General features: G+C 43.2%; 1 protein-coding gene across 1 annotated transcript in view; it reads left to right on the forward strand.

Moving 5' to 3' along the window:
• The window catches only part of LOC136577669 (NACHT, LRR and PYD domains-containing protein 1a-like), a 77,030-nt gene extending 51,361 nt beyond the window's left edge, over nucleotides 1-25,669 (forward strand). The window contains exons 7-9 of the mRNA XM_066577579.1: nucleotides 13,654-13,816; nucleotides 21,554-21,589; nucleotides 25,167-25,669. Of these exons, the coding sequence (XP_066433676.1) occupies nucleotides 13,654-13,816; nucleotides 21,554-21,589; nucleotides 25,167-25,438 (471 nt within the window). The 3' untranslated portion in view covers nucleotides 25,439-25,669. The remainder of the gene's footprint in view (nucleotides 1-13,653; nucleotides 13,817-21,553; nucleotides 21,590-25,166) is intronic.
• Nucleotides 25,670-26,137: the final 468 nt, after the last annotated feature.

The raw sequence follows: 26,137 nt of genomic DNA on the forward strand, positions 1-26,137 counted from the left end.
TTGTGTACCAAGAGTATAGGCAAAGCCCTGATAGATTTGTTTACCAAGAGTATAGGCGAACCCCTGAAATATGTGTGTACCAAGAGTATAGGCGAACCCCTGAAACATTAGTGTACCAAGAGTAAAGGCGAACCCCTGAAACATTTGTGTACCAACAGTATAGGCGAACCCCTGAAACATTTGTGTACCAACAGTATAGGCGAACCCCTGAAACATTTTTGTACCAAGAGTATAGGCAAACCCCTAAAACATTTGTGTACCAAGAGTATAGTCGAAGCCCTGAAAAATTTGTTCACTAAGAGTATAGGCGAAGCCCGTAAAAATTTGTAGATTAAGAGTAAAGGTGTATCCCTGAAAAAACTTCTTTACCCAGAGTGCAGGTGAAACCCTGAAAAATTGTTTTAACATACAGCTCGTACTTGCTTAATTTGCTAACAGAGCCTGGAGACAGGCCTCTGAAAAAAATAGTTTTTACAGAGCCTTTTGGCCCTCTGAAGAATTGACTGTTCCTGGCATGCTGGTTTAGGAGGAGGAGGAGGAAGATCATAGAAGCTACTTCTTCCCTTTTTTGGGGTGCTAGAGAGTGCATGGTTCTCCTGTTCCAGCTTAAAGAATCTTTATGTGGCGCTGCTTTTCACCGGTGGAGAAGAGAAGTCAGGAGAAATCAAGGCTTTGTTCATCTTAATCAGTGTAAGCCTGTTGGCGCTGTCAGTTGACAGGTGGGTATGCTTAACCGTGGGAATCCCCCCAGCAGTACTAAACACCCTCTCTGATAAGACGCTAGCGGCAGGGCAGGCCAACACCTCCAAGGCGTACAGCGCAAGGTCATGCCACGTGTCCAGCTTCGACACCCAATAGTTGTATGGAGCAGAGGGATCACGGAGGACGCTGGTACAGTTGGCTATGTACTCCCTCACCATCTTTTTAGTGTCCCCTCCTACTCAGCCTAGACTGGGGAGTGGTGACACAGTCAAGCTGGGGAGCCATAAAACTGGCAAAGGCCTTGGAGAGTGTTCCCCTGCCTTCACTGGACATGCTGCCTATTCCCCGCATCTCCCCTACTAGTTGGTCCACTGAACTATGTCCTCGACCACTAGCGTTGTTAGATGGGAATTTTAGTATCTGCCTTTCCACCAGGGCCTTGTGGTATTGCATCACTCCTTTCCTCTTCGGGAATGAGAGTGGAAAGGTTCTCCTTATACCGTGGGTCGAGAAGGGTAAACACCCAGTAATCTGTGTTGGCCAGAATGCGTCTAACGCGAGGATCACGGAAAAGGCAGCTTAACATGAAGTCAGCCATGTGTGCCAGAGTCCCAGTACGCAATACATCGCTTTCCTCATGAGGAGGGTGACAGTCTCCTCCTCCTCTTCAGCCCATACATGCTGAACAGATGTGAAGGAAGTAGCATGGGTACCCTCTGCACTGTGGGCAGCAGTGTCTTCCCCCTCCTCCTCCTCCTCCAATACGTGCTGAGAAACAGACGTGAGGGTGGTCTGGCTATCAAGCAACATATTGTCATCCCCCATCTCCTGTTCTATCCGCAAAGCATTGACCTTAGTGCTTAGCAGCAACCTTCTCAGCAGGTTGAAGCAGCGGGATGGTTACGCTGATAATGGCCACATCGCCACTCACCATTTGTGTTGACTCCTCAAAGTTTCCTAAGACCTGACAGATGTCAGACATCCATGCCCACTCCTCTGTGCAGAACTGTGGAGGCTGACTACCACTCCGACGGCAATGTTGCAGCTGGTATTCAACAATGGCTCTACGCTGCTCGTAAAGCCTGGCCAAAGGGTTGCCTCCCTCTCTCCACCCCTGGCCGGAGGCTATTGTTTAAAGGTCGGGCAGAGACTGGCAATCACTTCCAGTTATTGGTTTCCCTCAGTGTGCTAGCTAGTCTGCCTCAGTTGGTCTCCTGCTTCTGTCATCTTGTCTGCTATACTTTTCTATTATCCACCAGGTTTTTCCATTTTCCTCAGTTCTGCTCAGTATTTTTTGTATTGGTTATTTACTTTTCTGTCAGTTTTCTACCATTCCATCAGGTACGCCAGCGTCCCTTTTTCGGTCCCTAGTGAGAGTAGGGATCGCTGCCCAGTTGGCTGCCTGGGGTTAACCAGGAGTGGAGGCAAGTAGGCAGGGACAGGGGTTGTGAGTGAGATCTAGGGCACCCGGGCTGGAGTATCAAGTGTAGTATACCGTAACAGCTACACAAAATGCACGTTATTTTGCCTAAGCTTATAAGCCAAAATAGACACAATAAACAGTGTATATTGTTGTTGGATAGCGTAGATTCTCAGCACCCAAACACAGGTATATACTGTAGGCACAAAAAATATTTAAAGTGTGTATACTGTTGTTAGACAGCATAGATTCCCACCACCCAGACATGGGTACATACCGTACACTATCAGCAGGGCCCCCCAAAAATTCAAAATGTGTATACTGTTATTAGCGATGATTCCCACCACCCAGACACGGGTATATACCGTAGGCTTTCAGCAGGCACAAAAAATATTTTAAGTGTGTATAGTTAGATAGAAATCACCGTGGCAAATCTGTTCTTTATGAACTATCTATAATCCTCACCGAAAAGAACCTTAATGATTATTAAAATATAACCTTTATTGGTAGTCCTTAACCCCTTAACGACCGCCCCATCGGGAAACTACGTCCTCAGAAAGTGGGCCTTAAACCTAGAGGACGTAGTTTTATGCATCCTCTTTGGATTGATGCCCACTGGCCTGAGGACGTGACAGCTCCATGCTGTTGGTGCCCGCAGGTAGTCGACAGCATGGAGCTGTCATCCCAGGATGCGGGCAGTCCCCCCCGGCATTGCGATCGGCGCTATAAAATGAATAGCGCCGATCGCAAAAAAGTAAATAAAACAGTGTAAAAAAGTAGTAATTCAGCTGCTATGATGGATCGGATCCATCACGGCAGCTGAAAATACTCACACGGCTTGTCGGCGGTGTTCCCCGGAGATCTGGTCCTCCCGGACCCGCCGGCGGCCTTCTGCGCATGCGCGCCAGACGATGACGTCACGCGCACGCGCAGAAGCCCGGGTGTCCCCGGCAAATTTAAAATCTCCTGGCTCCCGGCTCCTGAAGGTAGCCGGGAACCAGGAGGTGTTACCGGGGACCACTGTGAGCGGTCCCCGGGCCCGCGATCACCGCTATCCATTGCGATAGCGGTGATCGCGAAAAAGTTGAAAAAGTAAAACAAAAGTAAAGTTTCACCTCCCCTCATGGATCAGATCCATGAGGGGAGGTGAAGATACTCACCCCCCGGTCCTCTGCGATGTCCCGATGTCCCGGGACCCGAAATCCTCGTCTGCGCATGCGTGCCCGATGATTGACATCGGGCGCGTGCACGGGGGGCTCGAGCCCCGGGAAATTCAAAATTGCTCTGCTCCTGGCTGCCATGTGTAGCCAAGAGCAGAGGGATGTCACCAGAGACATGATCACTGTCATCCAATGGATGACAGTGATCATGTAAAGTAAAAAAAAAGTGCAAAAAGTAAAAAAAATAAAATAAAAAAAAGGGGTAAAAGGTAAAAAAAAAAAAGTACAAAAAGTAAAAAAAAGTTTAAAAAAGTTTAAAAAAAAAGCTTGTGTTTCATCTCCCCCCATGGATCATATCCGTGAGGGAGGATGAAATGACGTACCTAAGGCCTGCGGATTTATCCGCGGACCTCACCCCAGCTTCTGCGCACGCGCCCGTCGCCAATGTAGCAGGCGCATGCGCAAAAGCCATGGTTTTTTAAAATCTCCCTGCTCCTGGCTACAAAACTTAGCCGAGAGCCTGGAGATTTCACGGAGGGCCGCGGTGAGCGGTTCCTGATCACGTGTTCGCCGTTATCCAAAGAATAATGGCGATCACGTAAAAGTTAAAAAAAGGTGAAGGTTCATCTCCCCTCAGCGATGCGATCGGTGAGAGGAGATAAAACTTTTTACCGGAGGCCTCCATATTTGCACCCCGACGCAATCTTCTTCCGTGAACTTTCCCGTATTCTGCGCATGCGACCGCCGGCAAAACACCGGACACATGCGCAGGAGTCGGGGAGCCCAGGAAACTTAATACCTCCTTGCTCTCGGCGACCGTTGGTCGCCGAGAGCCTGGAGCAGTGACGGGTGGCCTCGTTGAGCGGTCCCCGGTCACGTGAAAAAATGGTAGCGATCTACCTTTGGCCGGTCTCACATGACCGGATAGGAATTACGGATTCCGCATGCGTCTGATCCGCGGTAATACGCAGATCAATCGCATTGGATTACACAATTCCGCTCACATTAGCGGGTTGGAATTGTGTAATCCACTCGCAGAAAAGAGAACGCAGCATGTTCTATTTTACCGCGGATATCCGCAACATAGAGCCCATTGTGCTCCATGGTCATGGATATACCTGCAGCCCATACGCAACTACGTTGTATACGGGCTGCGGGTACCCGCGTCATCGCTAAGCGACGGTGCGGGAAATACAAACAACAAAAAAAAAAGTGTACTGCGCATGACCGCCCGTGTAAGTACGCAGTTATGTGCAGTACATTACGCGGCCGTACGCAGGGTCACGGCTGGCTCACAGCCGGGATCCACCTACGGCTGCGTAAGCCCGGCGTTATTCAGACCGCTACCTGTAATACGCAATTTACAAGAAGCCCCGGGAACGCTCGCCTTCCTGCAGTTCCAGGAGCAGCTTGTTGAGCGTCTTCTGTGTGAGACCGCCGCACCTCATCAAGCTTACGGAGACTCACAGAGCGCCACTTTTTACACCCCATGCCCGCCACTGAGGTCAAGAAATGACCCCCAAAAAGTATGAGAGGAGGGGGGATACCCGATTTTATTGCCCTATGTGCCCATCCCCACCAGCCTCCATAATTACCCGTCTTTGGAAATACTACACAGTTCACATTATTACTTTTATCTAAGATTTGGGGAACGCTGAAAAGGGCGTGGAGGTAGGGGGGGGGGGGTTTTTAGGGAGTCAATTTTTATTACGTACAAATGAACAATGGGGCCTGGAATGTATTCAGTTGTGCCCTGCAATCCAACGGGTGTTCCCTCCATTACAGGCCTTGCCATGTTTCCTGTAAGTAGATTAGGGCCACAATGGGTATGTTTTTGAACACGGGACAAACGGGGAGATCCATTTTGGGGTGAAAGTCTTCATTCCTATGTATACTGTACAAAAAAAAAGTTTTTAAATTGACAAAATTGCCAAAAAAATGAAAATCGTAATTTTTTTCCTTCTGCTTTGCTGAAATTTATTCAAATACTGTGGGGTCAAAATACGCAGTACAACCCTAGATGAATTTGTTAAGGGGTCTAGTTTTTAAAATGGGGATATTTGTGGGGGTTCTTTATAGTTTTGGACGCTCAATGGCTCTATAAGTGGGCAATGGGGCCTGGAATTTATTCAGTTGTACCCTAAAATCCAACGGGTGCTCCTTCCATTATAGGCCTAGCCATGTGTCCTTTAAGTAGATTAGGGCCACAAGGGGTATGGTTCTGAACACGGGACAAACAGGGGTATCCATTTTGGGGTGAAAGTCTTCATTCCTATGTGTGCTGTACAAAAAAAACAGTTTTTAAATTGATACAACTGCCAAAAAAATGAAAATTGTAATTTTTTTCCTACTGCTTTGCTTAGATTTATTCAAAAATTGTAGGGTAAAAATACACAGTACACCCCTAGATAAATTCGTTAGGGGTCTAGTTTTCAAAATGGGATCATTTGTGGGGGTTCTCTGTCGTTTTGGCCGCTCAAGGGCTCTACAAGAGGGCAATGGGGCCTAAATCGCCTTCATGCTAAATTTCTGTTCTGAAAGCCACCGACTACTCCTTTTATTTTGGGCCCCGTTGTGCATCCAGACAAAAGATTAGGGCCACAATGGGTATGTCTCTGAACACGGGAGAAACAGGAGTATCCACTTTGGGGTGCAAGTCTTCATTCATGTGTGTGCTGCACCAAAAAAGCAGTTTTTAAAACGACAGAATTGCCAAAAAAACGAAAATCACAATTTTTTCCTTTTGCTTTGCTTCAATTCATTCAAAAACTGTGGGGTCAAAATGGTCAGTACACCCCTAGATAAATTCGTTAAGGGGTCTAGTTTTCAAAATGGGGTCACTTGTGGGGGTTCTCTTTGATTTTGGCCGCTGAAGAGCTCTACAAATGTGCTATGGGGCCTAAAATGCCTTCAAGGAAAATCTATGTTCTTAAAGCCACCGACTACTCCTTTCGTTTTGGGCCCCATTGTGCATCCAGACATGAGATTAGGGCCACAATGGGTATGTCTCTGAACACGGGAGAAACAGGGGTATCCATTTTGGGGTGAAAGGCTTCATTCATGGGTGTGCTGTACAAAAAAAAGCTGTTTTTAAAATGACAGCATTGACAAAAAAAGAAAATCACAATTTTTTCCTTTTGCTTGGCTTGAATTCATTCAAAAACTGTGGGGTCAAAATGGTCAGTACACCCCTAGATAAATTCGTTAAGGGGTCTAGTTTTCAAAATGGGGTCACTTGTGGGGGTTCTCTTTGTTTTTGGCCACTCAAGAGCTCTACAAAAGTGCTATGGGGCCTAAAACGCCTTCAAGCAAAATTTATGTTCTGAAAGACACCGACTACTCCTTTCATTTTGGCTCCCGTTATGCATCCAGACATAAGATTAGGGCCACAATGGGTATGTTTCTGAACACGGGAGAAACGGGGGTATCCATTTTGGTGTGTAAATCCTCATTTTCATGGGCTCTATAGGAAAAAATATGTCTTTAAAATGACATATTTGCAAAAATATGAAATTTTATTTTTTCTCCCCTAAATTGAACTAATTCCTGAAAAAAACTGGTGGGGTCAAAATACTCAGGACCCCCCTCAGTGAATACACTAAGGGGTGTAGTTTTTAAAATGGGGTCATTTGTGGGGATATCTATTATTCTGACACTTATGAGCCTTTGCAAACTTGGCTTGGTGCAGGAAAACAAAGTGCTCCTCAAAATGCTGAAAAGTAATGTTAAATTTGTACGTCCTCTAAATGGTTAAAAAAAACACAAAAGTTTTTCAAGTGTGCATTCAGAATAAAGTAAACAGATGGAAATACATATCTTATCAAATATTTGTACAGTATGTTTGGACATATTTGAGATATTACGGTTGAAAATGTGAAAAAATGACAATTTTTCAAAATTTTTCCAATATTGGTACTTTTAATAAATATACACAAATTATATCGGTCTCTTTTTACAATCTAAATGAAGTACAACATGTGGCGAAAAAACAATGTCAGAATCACTGGGATATGTAAAGCCTTTACGGAGTTATGCCACGTTGAACGACGCATGTCAGATTTCCAAAATTTGGCTCCGTCACTAAGGCGCAAACAGGCTTCGTCACTAAGGGGTTAAAAAAGCTTTCGTGTACAGACAAACAAAAAAATTTTAATTAAAAAGAATGTTTATGTGAGGTCAATGGCCCTCTTTTTCCAAAGCATGTCATTAAAGCCACAGACTTATGCCTAGTGATAATTAAGGCGATGAATAAATTGCCTCTATGAGGTCTGTTGTCTTGGCCCCAATTTATCGCTCTGCATTGATGAGGGTATCACCAAGTTCCCATAAACATTCATATGCGGTCACTCTTACAATATACCGTGCCGCTCTGCTGAAGAACCCACTCTTCCAAAAGGTGTGTGAACAACATACAACACCTTACGTTTGGTAATTTTGATGAAGCCGTCTATATGATACTCCGATCACATCCAGACACAACAGACTAATGTCATATCCAATCCTCAAGGGATTAGATTTTCATTTTTTATACTTTCTTTATTATAACATTCATTCCATCTCAGTTATTCCATCGACGCGTTTCCATGACACTGGTTAGTGTGTCATTTCATCAGGATGGAGATTAGTTACTCGTCTGCTTGTTATTCAGCATCCAGAGAGCTAATTGTTGTAACGCTCTTGTGTATGTTACTCTTTGTTAATCTGAGTTGTCATACGTTCTCTCTCTTTGAATGTAGTGTGTCTATGTTGACATAAACAGACACAAAATACGTACTCCCCTATACCCCAGTGTGGCCTTTCAAGCTGCTATAATGTCACACAGCCAGACTCCTACTTCTCATAGATTTTGCTCTTCGTTAGCGCCTCTTATCCTCCTGCTCTCATTACTTTGAGCATGAGTCGTTGGTGGAGGTGTTTATACTGATATAGATAGATCCTAGATGTGCCCCTTAGGTTTATCTGCATGTGACTTATACGGCAATCTGTAGATAAAGATTGTCAGCTTGTGTTACTGTTAAGCTCTATATAGAGTCTTAGTCTCACATGCACTCATCTCTCACTTAGTACATCTTTATTCTCCTATTATATTGAGCATAGAAGGACAAGTGAGTTGTCTATATTGATATAAATAGACATCAACTTCGTGCTTAAAGTCACCTGAGTGTGATCTGACCAGCAGCAGACGGCTTCATCAAAATTACCAAACGTAAGGTGTTGTATGTTGTTCACACACCTTTTGGAAGAGTGGGTTCTTCAGCAGAGCGGCACGGTATATTGTAAGAGTGACCGCATATGAATGTTTATGGGAACTTGGTGATACCCTCATCAATGCAGAGCGATAAATTGGGGCCAAGACAACAGGCCTCATAGAGGCAATTTATTCATCGCCTTAATTATCACTAGGCATAAGTCTGTGGCTTTAATGACATGCTTTGGAAAAAGAGGGCCATTGACCTCACATAAACATTCTTTTTAATTAAATTTTTTTGTTTGTCTGTACACGAAAGCTTTTTTAAGGACTACCAATAAAGGTTATATTTTAATAATCATTAAGGTTCTTTTCGGTGAGGATTATGTATAGTTAGATAGCGTAGATTCACAGCACCCAGACACGGGTATATAGCGTACGCTATCAGCAGGCCCCCCAAAAATTAAAACCATGTATGCTATTGTTAGATAGCATAGATTGACAGGACCAACACACAGGTATATAGCATACGATTTCAGCAGGCAAAAAAAACCTAGAAAAATGATAGTTTTGTTACTTCCTATCTAGTCTCTGTACACCAGTAGCAGTATACTGCATAAAACAGGTAACAGTATGCAGTATACAGCCGGGATGCTTGAGAGAAAATTTGTGCACACTACTGGTCCCAGCCAGCCAAAATGCTGATGCACACAATGAGAGGAGTTGTAGTCCTAAAAAGAACTGTTGGGTTCTTGGAACAAGGATCCCTGCCTAACCGCAACCTCTAACCTACACTATCACTCTCCCTGAATGGCAGCAGCTCTGTCCCTCAGCTAATGCAGCATGCGTCTGAGGCGAGCCGCAGGTGACCAGAGTTTTAATACTCGGAGGTCACCTGATCAGCCCAGCCAGTCACTGCTATGGATGTGCACAGGGTTGGCACGTCACAGCAGGAAGTGGTAAAGCCTTCCCTGCATGTTTAGTGGCTACAAAATAGCGCTAAACATGCAGGCAGGGAAGATGATAACGAACACCTTCGAGTATGCTACTGCTCGAACAAACATCAAGCTCGGACGAGCATGCTCGCTTATCTCTAATCCTTAGTCATTGATTAGCTTTTTTTTAAATTCTTTAGGGAAACAATGGAGATGAAACAGTAATTCTGCCTTTGTTATTTGGCACTCATTTTTATAGCATTTACACATTTTTTTTTTCTTGATAAAAGTGCATTTTATATTTCAACAAATGAGGTATTGTTTTTTTAGTCCCATAATGAGACTTGACTGCGTAATTCTTAGATTGCTTCACTATTAAACTTCATTTGCAATGTATTATTGCCTATCAGTGCCTTACAGACGAACAATCTATTAGGCAGATTGCTAGGCCCCAGGCTGCCATGGCAGTCTAATGGTATCCTTTTATTATGTACAAGGTAACAAGGGGGAGCCAAGCTTCAATTAAACTCCTTAGATACCGCGGTCGCTATTGACCATTGTATATCGTAGTTAAAGGGATACTCTGGTGAAAACATCTTTCCATGCCTGCCCCCTTCATGTGATTGCTTGTCACACTCTGGGGGTATTCTGTGTGTATTATAGCCATTTCCTTGCCTGATACTTGCAGGCTCCATCTTGAGAATGTGACATTTTACTTTCAATTACTTCGATGATGCATCAGTACAGCAGGCTATACCATTTTTTACCTGCTGAGGGGGAAGTATAATTATCATTACCTTCTCTTGACACCTAAATAAACTACAGATCATAGTTATACAGTCAGGAGGATGAGCTGTGATCTCCTTTATTGCAACTGTGTGACAGGAGCTCTGTGATCATCATCAGTCACTGTGCTAGGAGATTCTGTATCCTCCTCAATACAGTTTCGGTAGTAAATCTCTGTAACAGCATTGCACAAGCTTACAAATTGACTGGAAAATGAATCCATAATCTCCAAGCAGATCTGAGCTGGCCAGAACTGAGATCACATGACCATGTGAGATAAAAAAAAGGCCAGGAGATTCAGATAGAGATAACTAACCAAAGTAACATAGGCTCACTTATATATGCTGGGGGATAGCTCCATAGTGAATGAGTTTTAAAAAATCACTGGGGTGGCCCTTTAAATGATCGAAATCAAAGTTAGTTCTGATCCCAACTATTGTGTGTTACAGCTAACACCCACTGCAGATGGTGTGGAGTCCGCCTGTGCCATCCCTGCAATCTGCTGTAACTGTAAAAAAGTAGTCAAAAGAAACACAAATGTCATATTGTCAGAACCTAAAGATAGCAATGAGCAGCGCCAGAAGTGGTTAGGTTTCCTTTAAAAGTGCATCAACGGATGCTTCTTTATTAAATCAGAGAAGTCCAGTAAAAAACACAACGTTTCGACCCGACTAAGGGTCTTTTTCAAGTGCATAAAGTCTACATGATACATACAGAGTATTTATGCAACACCTCCACCTATCACCACACAAACACATAATTAAAAACGCCCACATACAGCTGAAAACAGTGCTGTTACCGTCATCCATGCTGCTCCACAACCATTTATCTCATATTGGGACGGCGTCCGACGTCATCAAGAGGCGTCGCCTGAGCACATCGCAACACCCTCCGGTGTTCTAAGTCCGGATCTGCGCATGCGTCCCGGATTCCAAGTTACCACGTAGTTTGATGCGTGATGACGACAACCACCACTCGCCGCTCGTTACCACAAACAGTATCGGGAGGCAGGTTCTCGCGAGACTTCATGTGTGCATTCCATGTTCTATCTGCTTACAGCTACGGCTGCGGCAGATCATTACCATGGAAACCTCAAGCGTTCTTTGCCTATATCTACGGCTGCAACAGATAATAACTATGGAAACCTTAAGCTATCTTTATTCAATATTATTAAACTACATAAAAAACCGCTAGAGAATGTTAATAGCGATCCATATTATATAGATATTAAGAGAAAACTTTTTCAAAAGAAAAATTCTTTATAGATAAACAAATGACTATATGTCTCTCTATAATGCAAGACCTATATCATTAATTGCTGTTCAGAATGAATCACTTAGTCTCTATAAACCAGAATGCCGATCTGCAAGTAAAACATCTTTTTATTGGTGCTGAGTGCATCGCAACTATTCATTATTGATACTGAGTACATTTCGGCCGTTAATTTCTCAGGGATACTCATACATCTTCTAGTGGCCAAACACAATAATTGATTGTGATGTGAAGAGTGTGGAAGGTTGTGGACGCAGCAATGATGGCGGCACATAATCTGTGGGAATAAAAGAAACAAGAATAAAAATATATACAAAAATGGATGGATCAATTTTTAGAGTAATGGCAGGGGATCATATTCTAGATTAAGCCCATGGGATTGCAATGCATCTAATTCAAAGATCCACCGTGCTTCCCTGAGTTTTAAACATCTCTCCCTATCACTCCCTCTCTTATTAGGTGGCTCACAATCTATTATTTGGAATTTAAGTTGACTTATGGCATGATGGAATTCCAAAAAATGTTTGGCGACGGGTACATCAGATTTTTCTGTACGGATCGTACTCTTATGCTTCGATATTCTAGTTCTTCATTCCTTTGTTGTCTCGCCTACATAGATGAGGCCACACGGGCATGTAATGACATAGATGACATAAGTCGTATTACACGTAAACCTGTATTTAATCGGGTAACGTTTCCCTGTCCGAGGATGTATGAACGAGCTACCTTTGGTCATGTTATGGCAGCTAGAGCAGCCAAGGCATGGAAAATTCCCCAATCTAGGTGGCGCAAGTACCGTCTGAGTTGTTGCTTGTGTCTTTTTTTGTACCGTATGTACCAATTTATCCTTAAAATTAGGACCACGTCTATAGGACATGAGGGGTGGGTGTTTAAATTCCGCAACCTCGGGGTGGCAATGGTTCAAAATCGACCAGTGTCTCCTCAAGATGTTAGCTATACGTCCACTCATTGGGCCAAAAGTAGTCACATATGGAATTCGCATCAGTGTATTGTCTTTTTGTGTCACGGTGAGGAGGGTATCACGTTTGATGTCCCGTGCTTTTTTGACCAAAGGTTTAACCACCCCTTCCGGGTATCCTCTTGATTTGCACTTATTATACATTTCGTTAAGCCTATGGTCAACATGTTCATCCCCCACTATCCTGCGTACCCGCAAAAGTTGGCTCCAAGGTAAAGAGTCGCGCATCCTTGGCGGGTGGCAACTGCTATATAGTAGTAGGCTGGTTATTATCTGTTGCAGCCGTAGATATAGGCAAAGAACGCTTGAGGTTTCCATGGTAATGATCTGCCGCAGCCGTAGCTGTAGGCAGATAGAACATGGAATGCACACATGAAGTCTCGCGAGAACCTGCCTCCCGATACTGTTTGTGGTAACGAGCGGCGAGTGGTGGTTGTCGTCATCACGCATCAAACTACGTGGTAACTTGGAATCCGGGACGCATGCGCAGATCCGGACTTAGAACACCGGAGGGTGTTGCGATGTGCTCAGGCGACGCCTCTTGATGACGTCGGACGCCGTCCCAATATGAGATAAATGGTTGTGGAGCAGCATGGATGACGGTAACAGCACTGTTTTCAGCTGTATATGGGCGTTTTTAATTATGTGTTTGTGTGGTGATAGGTGGAGGTGTTGCATAAATACTCTGTATGTATCATGTAGACTTTATGCACTTGAAAAAGACCCTTAGTTGGGTCGAAACGTTGTGTTTTTTACTGGACTTCTCTGATTTAATAAAGAAGCATCCGTTGATGCACTTTTAAAGGAAACCTAACCACTTCTGGCGCTGCTCATTGCTATCTTTTGGAACTGACGGTTTTTTGGAGGACTCAAAGGAATCGGGTCCTCATAGATGAGCTTTTGCGCATTATCTTCTCCTACCTCCCAGCATAGTGGTGTTTGGATCTAATAGAGTGCTGCTGTGATAGCGATTATCTGGATGATATTGTCAGAACCTGCCTGCACTATGAAGTGGCCAGCCAGCATTAGGTCAGACCAGATAAACACTGTAGAAGAGGGTTGGTCAGAGAATCAACATTCAATAGAAATGTTTGTGAGTTCAGCGCAATTTCCAGATGAAAACTCATGGCAAAATTGTGACTTCTTTTTATAAAGATGTCCTAGTGGCTTTATGGTAATGCATTAAATATTACTTGTGTTGTTTTTCATAGAAATTGCAGTTCATGGTTCATAAAGAAATCAAAGAACACCCCTTCACAGAGATCAACATCTCAAAAAATGCAATCTTAAAAAGTACAAATTCGATTTCATTACAAGTATTGGCAGAAAAGAGTTCAGAGTCCGAACCTGTGTGGGAAGGTCAACTTTCAAGAGGTATTACTGCGTTTATACATGTTTATGGGATTCATTGTACTGTTGCTCAAAAAGTGCACACTTTTCCATTTCCCCATCAGATCATATTCTTTCATGTCCAGCTACATCCCTGGAGTAATCATAGAGCGGTTCCAGTGAAAATGTTGAAGGATTTTATGCAAATACAGTTCTCATTGAAATGGATATTAAAACTAGTGGTGGTGTCAAGTGGAAGATGCTACAGCCACTTATGATAGTAGAACTGGTCAGTGTAGTAGGTAGGGTCGGTCCTTTGGCTGGGGGGAAACAGCAAGGAAAACCTGATGGTGTCTTATGGGTGGCTCTACTATCTACTCCGGATGCATCTCCCGGCCCAGCCGCGTACAGGGCCCAGTAATGGCAACCGTGCTAAACAAATTTATTACTTATTTATCCACGTGACACCAGTGCCTCTTCCAAGTGATTGAACACCTGGACCAAATAACAGAGTCCACAGCTAAAGAAGTAGTTTCAAACCGGAGACACATGGTTTTCCTTTACTCACAATTTAAACTTTGATTTTCCAAGGACAAAGTATTACAACAGACTTAGACATAACAGTTCAGGCACATTTTTACTTTTCTGCAATCTCCCACACATTTGCATCTAGAAGACACTCTTCTCACCCGACATATGAACATCCTCAGTCTCAGTTATCTGATGGATGAACCCTGGGGGTGGGGGTACTCCAGACACATAGGGGAGCACACACAATGCCCTTTCATTCACTTGTTACATCCTCTTCTCACTCTGTTTCAGTAGCACTCAACAATCTGGTTTCTTACTCCCAACTCGTACTCTGGATTGTGGTAGTTAAGCGGGGAAGATATGCGATCACCATCGCCGACTTCTGCGACAGGATTTGAACTCCGCACTCCATTCCCCAGAGAAGATGTATCCCATGACAGATGAGATAGGTCCAAGGCTCTGCTCAGGAAGAAGCATCAAAGCTTCAGCCTCCTGCTCCTACATCCTCCTCCACGACTACATTTTTCTACTCTCCTCTCTTCCTGCAAAACTCCACCCCCAACGTTCCTAACCAACCAAACACGTCACACACATTATGTTACAAAGACAAACGCACTACTAAGATGGATAACACCAGCATAAACAGACACAATTACAGTGATGCAAAGACAATCCACATGAGGTAGACAAACCTCACAGTCCCTTGCACGGTTCCGAGTTCTGAATTACATGGTCCAATAACTGAGCAGGAGTTTTTGCCTGAATGTTATTTTGCCTGATCATTGGGCCATGTAAAAGTGCAAACGATCAGCTGCCTAACGAACAAACCCTCACTTGTCAGCTCATTTATACGAGCTTAAAAATGGTTTTTGGTCAACTGTAATTCTCCCTATGTTAAGGTTTTTTTCTGGTAGACAAGTGCCGGGTAATGAGATCACTGATTGTCTACTTGGCCAATACACATTGCCCAATATAAACTCTATTAGGGGACAAATGATTGTTAGTACCATCGTTCATCCCCCATTGAGCTGTCATTAATTGGTTGAATACAACTAACCAGCGAGCATTTTTATTACCTCATAAGCAAGCTGATTAGCTGCACAAATATTTTTTTTAATGTGTTGCCACTTTCAAAGATCCATAACATTTTTACATTTTGACTTGTCTGTGGGCAGAGCTGTATGAAGGCTTGTTTTCGCAGGATGAGTTGCATTTTTTAGGAGTATATTTTGTGGCACAAGTATAGTAGTGTATTAGAAGAATGAGAAAATGATAATCCCACTTAGTGGGACAAAAATGACTTTTTGATCAATTTGTATATCATTTCATGGGAAGCAGGATACAAAACAGCAATAGAGATTTTTTTATGGAAAGTGGATTCTGGTGTGCATCTGTACAAAAATCCATGTGTTACATTAGGGTTTTGGTGCTAGTTTTGATTCAGGTTCCAACCTCCCCCCGCAACCCTATCAATTTAAAGAAACTCACAGAGGCAGTAGTCTATTCTTAAAGTAAGACCTTTCACAGCGTAGACTATTTTTACATTAAAACTAGATTTTATTTCCAAATATTAAAATACCACCATGTGGGGGCACACCAACAAAAGCAAACAACATATAAATAAAGCCCTTTATAGGGGACTAAATCAAGACCAGGTTACCAGTTTAATGAGATAACAATGGGGGAGCCTACCAGTGGTACTATTTGTTGTTGCGTTATAAACCAGATATGATGGTTAACGCAGTCCCACTGGTTGTAAGAAGATTTGGAGGAGTATAACCCCTTAACGACCGACCCATCGGGAAACTACGTCCTGCTGTTGCAGGACGTGTATGGAGGGAGGTAGCACCGCTATCTCCCTCCATACAGCGCGGGCATCAGCTGTTTATTACAGCTGACACCCGCGGGCAATAGCTGCGCTCGGCCGATCGCGGCTATTAACCCTTTAAATGCCGCTGTCAATTCTGACAGCTGCATTTAAATCCCCCGAACGTTGTTCGGGGGTCCCGCACGGCCCCCCCCCCGCGGCGAGATCGGGGGAGCCGTGCATGTGTCATGGCAGCCGGGGGCCTAATGAATGGCCCCAGGGCTGCCTTAGCAGACTGCCTATCAAGCCATCCACACAGGGTGGCTTGAAAGACTGCCTGTAAAAAAGCAGTATGACGTAATGCTATAGCATTACGTCATACTGCAAGAGCGATCAAAGCATCGCATGTTAAAGTCCCCCAGGGGGACTTCAAAGTAATGTAAAAAAAATAATCAATAAAGTTTTTATAATTGTTAAAAAAAAAAAAAAGTTATAAAAGTTTAAATCACCCCCCTTTTGCCATATCCATTATTAAAAAATCAAAATCATAAAATAAAAATATGTATTTGATATCGCCGCGTCCGTAAAAGTCCGATCTATCAAAGTAGTGCATTATTTTTTCCGCACAGTGAACGTCGTCTGAAAAAAAAAAATAAAGAACACCAGAAATACACTTTTTTAGTTACCCCGTCTCTCAGAAAAAACGCAATAAAAAGTGATCAAAAAGTCGTATGTATTCCAAATTGATACCATCGGAAACTACAGGACATCCCGCAAAAAATGAGCCCTTGCTCAACTACATCGTCGAAAAAATAAAAAAGGTATTGCGCGCACAAAATGACCGCAGAAAATAATTGAAAAAAATTAAATATCTTAAAAAAAAAATAAAAGTACTACAGCAAAAAAAATACTATATAAGTTTGGTATCGTAGTAATCGTACTGACCCATAGAATAAAAATATCAGGTCGTTTTTGTTGCAATTTGTGTGCTGTAGAAACAGGACGCACCGAAAGATGGTGGAATGTCGTTTTTTTTCCATTTCCAAGAATTTTTTAAAAGTTTTTCAGTAAATTATATGGTACAATAAATAGTGCCATTGAAAAATACAACTCGTCCCGCAATAAACAAGCCCTCATACAGCGACTTCGATGGATAAATTAAGGAGCTACGATTTTTTAAAAGGGAGTAGGAAAAAACAAAAATGGAAAAAAAGCAAAAAAGCTCTGTCACTAAGGGGTTAAAAGACACTTTCACTATTACTCAATAAGGCCTGATGGTGCCGGTATCATTTATAGGTTTCCGTTAGTGTGTTGATACACTTGTCTCATGAGGATTAGTATCTATAGTTCATTTATGTTCGATCTTTTATTGAGTTATGAAGGTAGGTACATGTATATCTTATTCGGTTTTATGAAACTTCAAGGTAGGTACATGTGCATCCTATTGGGTTTTGTGAAACTTCGCCGCGTTTCCTCGCCAATGAGGCGGATCATCAGGAAGAGCCAAGAGCCTGGAGCAGTGACGGGTGGCCTCGTTGAGCGGTCCCCGGTCACGTGAAAAAAAGGTAGCGATCTACCTTTGGCCGGTCTCACATGACCGGATAGGAATGACGGATTCCGCATGCGTCTGATCCGCGGTAATACGCAGATCAATCGCATTGGATTACACAATTCCGCTCACATTAGCGGGTTGGAATTGCGTAATCCACTTGCAGAAAAGAGAATGCAGCAGATTCTATTTTACCGCGGCTATCCGCCCATTGTGCTCCGTGGTCGCGGATATACCCACTGCCCATATGCAACTACGTTGTATATGGGCTGCAGGTATCCGTGTCATTGCTAAGCGACGGTGCGGGAAATGCAAACAAAAAAAAAAGTGTACTGCGAATGACCGCCTGTGTGAGTAGGCAGTTATGCGCAGTACATTACGCGGCGGTACGCAAGGTCACAGCCGGGCTCACAGATGGGATCCGCTGCGGGCCTCCGCAAGCGGATTCCACCTACGGCTGCGTGAGCCCGGCGTTATTCAGACCGCTACCTGTAATACGCAATTTACAAGAAGCCCTGGGAACGCTCGCCTTCCTGCAGTTCCAGGAGCACCTTGTTGAGTGCCTTCTGTGTGAGACCGCCGCACCTCATCAAGCTTATGGAGACTCACAGAGCGCCACTTTTTACACCCCATGCCCGCTACTGAGGTCACGAAATACCCCCAAAAAGCATAAGAGGAGGGGGGATACAAGGTTTTATTGCCCCCTGTACCCATCCCAACCAGCCTCCATAATTACCTCTGTCTTCGGAAATACCACACAGTTCACATTATTACTTTTATCTAAGATTTGGGGAACGCCGAAAAGGGTGTGGAGGGGGGGGGGGGGGGGATATTTTTAGGGAGTCAATTTTTATTCCGTACAAATGAACAATGGGGCCTGGAATTTATTCAGTTGTGCCCTGCAATCCAACAGGTGTTCCCTGCATTATAGGCCTAGCCATGTGTCCTGTAAGTAGATTAGGGCCACAATGGGTATGTTTTTGAACACGGGATAAACGGGGGTATCCATTTTGGGGTGAAAGTCTTAATTCCTATGTACATTGTACAAAAAAACAGTTTTTAAATTGACAAAATTGCCAAAAACATGCAAAATTGTAATTTTTTCTTTCTGCTTTGCTTAGATTTATTCAAATACTGTGGGGTCAAAATACGCAGTACACCCCTAGATGAATTCGGTAAGGGGTCTAGTTTTTAAAATGGGGTCATTTGTGGGGGTTCTTTATCATTTTGGACGCTCAATGGCTCTACAAGTGGGCAATGGGGCCTGGAATTTATGCCGTTGTACCCTGAAATCCAACGGGTGCTCCTTCCATTATAGGCCTAGCCATGTGTCCTTTAAGTAGATTAGGGCCACAAGGGGTATGGTTCTGAACACGGGACAAACAGGGGTATCCATTTTGGCGGTGAAAGTCTTCATTTATATGTGTGCTGTACAAAAAACTGTTTTTAAATTGATACAACTGCCAAAAAAATGAAAATTGTAATTTTTTTCCTACTGCTTTGCTTAGATTTATTCAAAAATTGTAGGGTAAAAATACACAGTACACCCCTAGATGAATTCGTTAAGGGGTCTAGTTTTCAAAATGGGGTCATTTGTGGGGGTTCTCTGTCGTTTTGCCAACTCAAGAACTCTACAAGTGGGCAATGGGGCCTAAATCACCTTCATGCGAAATTTCTGTTCTGAAAGCCACCGACTACTCCTTTCATTTTTGGCCCCGTTGTGCATCCACACATAAGATTAGGGCCACAATGGGTATGTCTCTGAACACGGGACAAACAAGGGTATCCATTTTTGGGTGCAAGTCTTCCTTCATATGTGTGCTGTACAAAAAAAGCTGTTTTTAAAACGACAGAATTGCCAAAAAAACAAAAATCACATTTTTTTCCTTTTGCTTTGCTTGAATTCATTCAAAAACTGTGGGGTCAAAATAGGCAGTACAACCCTAGATAAATTCGTTAAGGGGTCTAGTTTTCAAAATGGGGTCACTTGTGGGGGTTCTCTTTGGTTTTGGCCGCTCAAGAGCTCTACAAAAGTGCTATAGGGCCTAAAACGCCTTCAAGCAAAATTTATGTTCTGAAAGACACCGACTACTCCTTTCATTTTGGGCCCCGTTGTGCATCCAGACATAAGATTAGGGCCACAATGGGTATGTTTCTGAACACGGGAGAAACGGGGGTATCCATTTTGGGGTGTAAATCCTCATTTTCATGGGCACTATAGGAAACATATCTCTTTAAAATGACATATTTGCAAAAATATGAAATTTTATTTTTTCTCCTCTAAATTGAATTAATTTCTGAAAAAACTGGTGGGGTCAAAATTCTCATGACCCCCCTCAGTGGATACATTAAGGGGTGTAGTTTTTAAAATGGGGTCATTTGGGGGGATATCTATTATTCTGACACTCATGAGCCTTTGCAAACTTGGCTTGGTGCAGGAAAGCAAAGTGTTCCTCAAAATGCTGAAAAGTAATGTTAAATTTGTACGTACTATAAATGGTTAAAAAAACACAAGTTTTCAAGTGTGCATTCAGAATAAAGTAAACAGATGGAAATATATATCTTATCAAAAATTTGTACAGTTTGTTTGGACATATTTGAGATATTACAGTTGAAAATGTGAAAAAATGACAATTTTTTCAAAATTTTTCCAATATTGGTACTTTTAATAAATATACACAAATTATATCGGTCTCTTTTTACAACCAAAATGAAGTACAACATGTGTCGAAAAAACAATGTCAGAATCACTTGGATATGTAAAGCCTTTACGGAGTTATGCTACGTTGAACGACGCATGTCAGATTTCCAAAATTTGGCTCCGTCACTAACGCGCAAACAGGCTTCGTCACTAAGGGGTTAAACCACCACATAGGTAAAATCCCTAAATGGTATCTGGTCCTCAAGGTATAAAACAGCCTGGTCCTTAAAGGGTTAATATCAGAACAAAGGGTTTCCTTGCTGGTCCCAGAAAGAGCACAGGACCTCAACACCCCTGTAGTGTGGGTGTGAACAGGCAGAATAAATATTGATGAGCTCTGTTTGCCAGAACATAAACTTCCATCTGTTAGGTCAACTCAACTTTTCCCAGACCAGAAAGATGGCTGACGATCTACCAGTATCACAGTCATCGATTCATGCTGCTTGCGCAAAATTCTGACCTCTTGTCAGCATGGTGCAACAGAAATCTGGATCAACTGACTAAGAGTTGCTTTTCTGCTGCTCAGTGATACAATTATTGCACTTTTTTGCCAGCTTGAGTCTCATCTTTCTGTATCTCTTAGACACAATAGCGAGGGAACTGTTCATCTACAGTTAGAGCCCATATCCCGTTAGGAACGGCGAGTTGTATGTTCAGACATGTTAGTTGGAGCACCAGTGTTGTATTCAGCTGATCTGATCTATGCAGCACCTGGTGGTCAGAACAATTCCTGACATCCTCCTCTGACCCTTTATGCTGACGAGTCCACAGGATCCGTTTGGCTGCATGTTTTTCCTTGATCACGCCATTCTCAGTATACGCTCCACACCGTTACACAAGTAAATCCTACGCAGTTGGCAGTGACCCCCAGCTCCGGCTAGTCTAGCACTGATGACCGGCCTTGTTGGAATCACTCAGATCGCTGGATTTTCCCATCTAATGTGCATTTACACTGAAACTGATCCATGGAAATCTTGCACGTGATTTTATGCCACACTCCGGGGTTAGGGCTCTTTTTTCCATACAGGGAACCTCCAGTTGTGAGAGAGCCGAGTGAGTGGGGTCTACTAAAGGGGCCGTCCAGTGTATGTCCAAATTACCTGTACAAGTGCTAGAACCTCGCGCTTTTCTATAATTCACATGTAATTCCCATTTTCTCTTCTGTCTGATCTATAAATGTATTCTTTTCATTAGCAGATATAGAAGAACTGTCAGAAGCCGTTCCGAGAGGTAAAATTAAATAATAGCAGCACGTCTCACTTTCATGTTACGAACCATTTCTGTTATTTAAGATGATAACAGTTTGGATGCGCCCTAATGTTACTATTCCACTGTTTTTGGTGGAAAATGATGCTTGGATCCTCATTTCCTCCTGGAAGAAACATTACTTTCCCTCTATAAGACCCATCATATTCAGATTGTACTTCCCTTTGTAACGGTCTTCAATGACTGAGATGTCTTGTGTGTGGAATACAAAGTGGATAGAACCCATTCACTTCAGTGGGCTCGTTCAGATGAGCGCATTTTTTCACATGATGTACAATCGCGTGAAAAAATACGGAGCATAACCTTGTTGGGGCGTGTAACATACTGCAATAAGCCGTTCAAGTGACTGGGTGGACACAAATACGCAGTGAGTATGCAGGAAACCTGCTTATTTGCACACCATTTCAATGAGCCTGTCTACATTGTTTTTTCATGCACAAATATACATTGTATTTGTAGAGCAGGCAAAAAACGCGGGTGTAAGCGATTTATGGTCGTGCAAATGCATATCACATTTGCACAACTGGAATGCACTTACGTCCATGGGAATGAGCCCCAATAGTGACCCCTATAGTGGCCCTAGTAATAATAGTGACCAACACAGTGGCCCAGAAGTAATAGTGACCCCCACAATGGCCTCAGTAGTAATAGTGACCCCCACAGCTCCCCCAGTAGTAACAGTGTCTCCTATATTGTCCCAAGTAGTAATAGTGACCCCCATAGTAGTCCCAGGGATGTTTCCCAGCCAGAGGCTAATAGCAACCCTGCCATTGGATCAGGAATAGGTAATCTTCTGTCATGAGACACAGGTCTTTTTGCAGAAGGTATATCTGGATACAGAATGTTATCTTTCTGTTTACTGGAGAAACCTTTGGTATTTGTCATGCAGAAGTAACAGTCACTATGGTGGTGTTTTTGTTCTTGCCACACCATTGAAATGGCAAATGCCATTCTACTCTTGCCTTTCAGCCCCTGTGTGAGATGAGCGATACATGACACAGATGATGGCGGTGCCACTTCTTATCTTGGTCACCAAGCTTTATTCTGAAATGTATAATACACTATGTTAGAAAAATATATGTCACCGCGCTGCAAGGTACTTAGTATTATATGAAGAACACTTTTCCTTTAGCAGTAGGCTTAAAGGGAAGCGGTAGCATAAGAAAGACACTTACTGGGGAGGAGGGGGGTGTGTGGGAACAGAAACCCCCTCCTTGAAGTGTAGACTCCAATCACAGAAGATGGTACACGCCGGTGTACTAGATAAATCCAAGGTTCTTTATTGGTGATAAGGCAACGCGTTTCGGTGTCACAATGACACCTTTCTCAAGCCATAAAATACATCTTCTGAAATACTTGTGATAGGCACAATGTACCAAGGATGTTATGTTACTCCGCTGTGTCTTTGTTGTGAACTATACTCAGACATAGCAGAAATTGTTGAGTTTTGCAGACATCCATATATTGTTATTAAGTAGTCCTAGTCTAACCAATAACCTGTAAAACTCAGTTCATTGCTTACAACTTACTGGTGGATGATCCGCAGCGTTTCTGCCATGTAGAAGCATACCCTATATGTTACATAAACCTACCCTTATAGTGTTCAGTCAGCGTGTGGCGTGTAACGGTGATTGTGAAATAGTTGTGCAATCACTTTATTTTTTGGAAATATACCTATACAATTAATCCAGTCAGCTCGCCATTAACCTTGCTTAATAAAAAGAACAAAAGTACAACGGCAATTGGATTACATTATTCCCCATAATTGGAAAATCTTACATGGCAGAAAAATTATCTGCGACTTCTCTGCTTATCTGTTACAAAAACTGTGCTGCACAGTGTTATCGTTGATTTCCACTTGTTTGAACGATTTTTTGAACGCTAAGTGTTCCATCTAAAAGGCCTTTTACACGGCCAACAGTCAGGTAAACAACTGCAGAGCGCTGATGTCACCGCTGAAGTCGTTAGCGCTCATTCAGAATGTTTACACGGACAGACTTCACCGCTGGATCACGGACTTCTTGCAACCTTCTCACTTAGTGCTTTACCTTCAATGTGAAGCACACAGCAGAGAGCGTTTACACAGAGCGGTAAGCCGATGATCCAGCAATGGTTTTTAAACTGACTGAAAGGTCAGCTCTAAAAAGCCGTGAATGAAAAGCGAGCGATGATTTGTGCATATACACTGCATGATTATCGCTCAGATTAACTATTAAGCAATAATCGTCCCATGTAAATGACCCATTAGCCACTTCAGAGATGTTATTACGTCTAAGGATTATACATTAGACTAGGAAAGGTGTCCAGAGGAAACTGTATTACAGATTTATTTAGCCACCAATCACAGCTATCGCATTGGTTCATCAAGCACTGCATTGATTGGCTCAGTCGTAGCGCTCGAGAACCAATCAGAGACATCGCTTGCTGGAGGCGGGGTTTATGAACCCCGTTACCAGGAAGCAATCTTCTGTCTGGGGCTGACGACTGCAAGCAAGCACACTGGAGCTCCAGAGACCAGCGGGAGGAAACCGGGAGGGCGCCTGCTAGATAATGTATTGCTTTTTTTATGTGGTGTAGCTTGGGCTTATTTTTAGTAGGTCTTATAAAATTAAAGCCTCCTCCTGAAAATCAGGATAGGGCTTATATTAGGAATATGTCTTATTTTGGGGGAAACACGGTAGATAAATAATGTAATTTTTTATAGTACAGGTTGTTATGGATGTGGAGATATCAATTATGTGCAGCTTTTTAATTCCTTCTATTTTTCAATAATTAAAGCCTTTATATGAGGGGGAAAGATTTTTTTATTTTTGTTCTGTACAACCGATTAGATGCCACAGTCAGCAATGACTGCAGCATCTGCGAGGTTAAACAGTGTAGAGGAGTAATGAGATGAGCAAGTTTTCATCATTTTACTCCTTTTCTGGGCAAAAAGTGTGACAATCAAAGAGTAAATATGCTCTTTGATTGACGGGGGGAGGGTGATGACATGAACCAAAATTCATAAAATAGAAGACTTGGCAGCATAATTTGGTGCAGATGATGAAAACATTCACCCATAACACAGAGGAAAGACAGCAAAGTTTCGCCCTGTATGGCCTCTCACAAGCTTGCTGCCAAGCCTTCTATTTTGTGGATTTACTTGGGAAACGATGGTTTGGGTGTTCGGCTGGCTGTTGCATTAAGCCTCTAGTCCAACCCAGTGAGGGTTTACAAAGAGTGCTGCCTGTACAATCCTTTGCTACATTGTGAACCAAAATTCATGTCACCCCTCCCCTGCAACAGTGGGAGAGATAGGAGTATAGCAGATCTTCTCTGCTGCCCGCTTGTTCCCCCTTCCTCTCTCCTCTGCACACGCTGACTGAAAAGTGACAGCATCTGTTTTTTTCAATGCAGAAATCCAGGGGATTCCAAAGGGTTCACTTACCTTTTCTTGCAACTGCAGCATTGTATAGTTATAGTATAATAGTCTGTTCACATAAAGAGCTGAAGACAATTGAGGAGATGGGTTGTAATGTTCATTATATTCTGATATTTGTAGGAACTCCTTCGGGGCATTTCGTGGATAAATATTGTGTACCGCTAATACAAAGTGTGACGTACATCAAACCTGTTCTAGACGACCTCAAGAAGCAGGAACTCCTGAAAGAAGAACACTGTAATAACATAACAAGTCAGCAGACTCCTCAGGATCAGATGAGAGAACTCCTCAGCTTTGTGCGGTCTTGGGGCCATGAAGACAAGAACACGTTCTATAGGATTGTAAAGCACCACAATGGGCCAATCATCAAAGAGATGGAAAGAAAGAACTGAGCCCACAATCAACGTCGGGTTCAGCTACTGATCCCTGATGAAGACTGATGTGCCTCCTGTAAATACACTGTTAGGCCTTAGTCAGACGGGCGTTTTTTCGCGCGATTTGCGGATCGCATGACGGATGCGCATCCGCAAATCGCGTGACCGGTGCCCGAAAATCGCCCGAAAATCTGCTCCTAGCCGCGTTTCATTAGAAACGGGCCGGAGCTGTCCAGCGCATTGCATTCAATGGATCCGGCAATACAGCCAACTCCATTGAAAGCAATGCGCTGCGGGCGAGTGTGGGATGAATTGTCGGGAAGGGCTTAAATATATAAGCCCTTCCCTGCAATTCATCCAGAAAAGTGTTAAAATAAAAAATATATATATACTTACCTGGTCCCGGCAAACGGAGTTCAGAGCGGCCGGCCTGCAGTGGGTGTGAAAGGGGTGTGAGTCAGACTTGCCTCTGATTGGCTCAGCGCTGAGTCTGACTCACACCCCCTTCACACCCACTGCAGGCCAGCCGCACGGAACTCCGGCTGCCGGGAGCAGGTGAGTATATATATATTTTTTATTTTAACACTTTTCTGGATGAATTGCAGGGAAGGGCTTATATATTTAAGCCCTTCCTGACAATTCATCCCGCGCACGCCGGCAGCCCATTGCTTTCAATCGAGTCGGCTGTATTGCCGGCTCCATTGAATTCAATGGGCA

The sequence above is a fragment of the Eleutherodactylus coqui genome, chromosome 8 (genome assembly GCF_035609145.1).
Source record: "Eleutherodactylus coqui strain aEleCoq1 chromosome 8, aEleCoq1.hap1, whole genome shotgun sequence".
Taxonomy (NCBI): domain Eukaryota; kingdom Metazoa; phylum Chordata; class Amphibia; order Anura; family Eleutherodactylidae; genus Eleutherodactylus; species Eleutherodactylus coqui.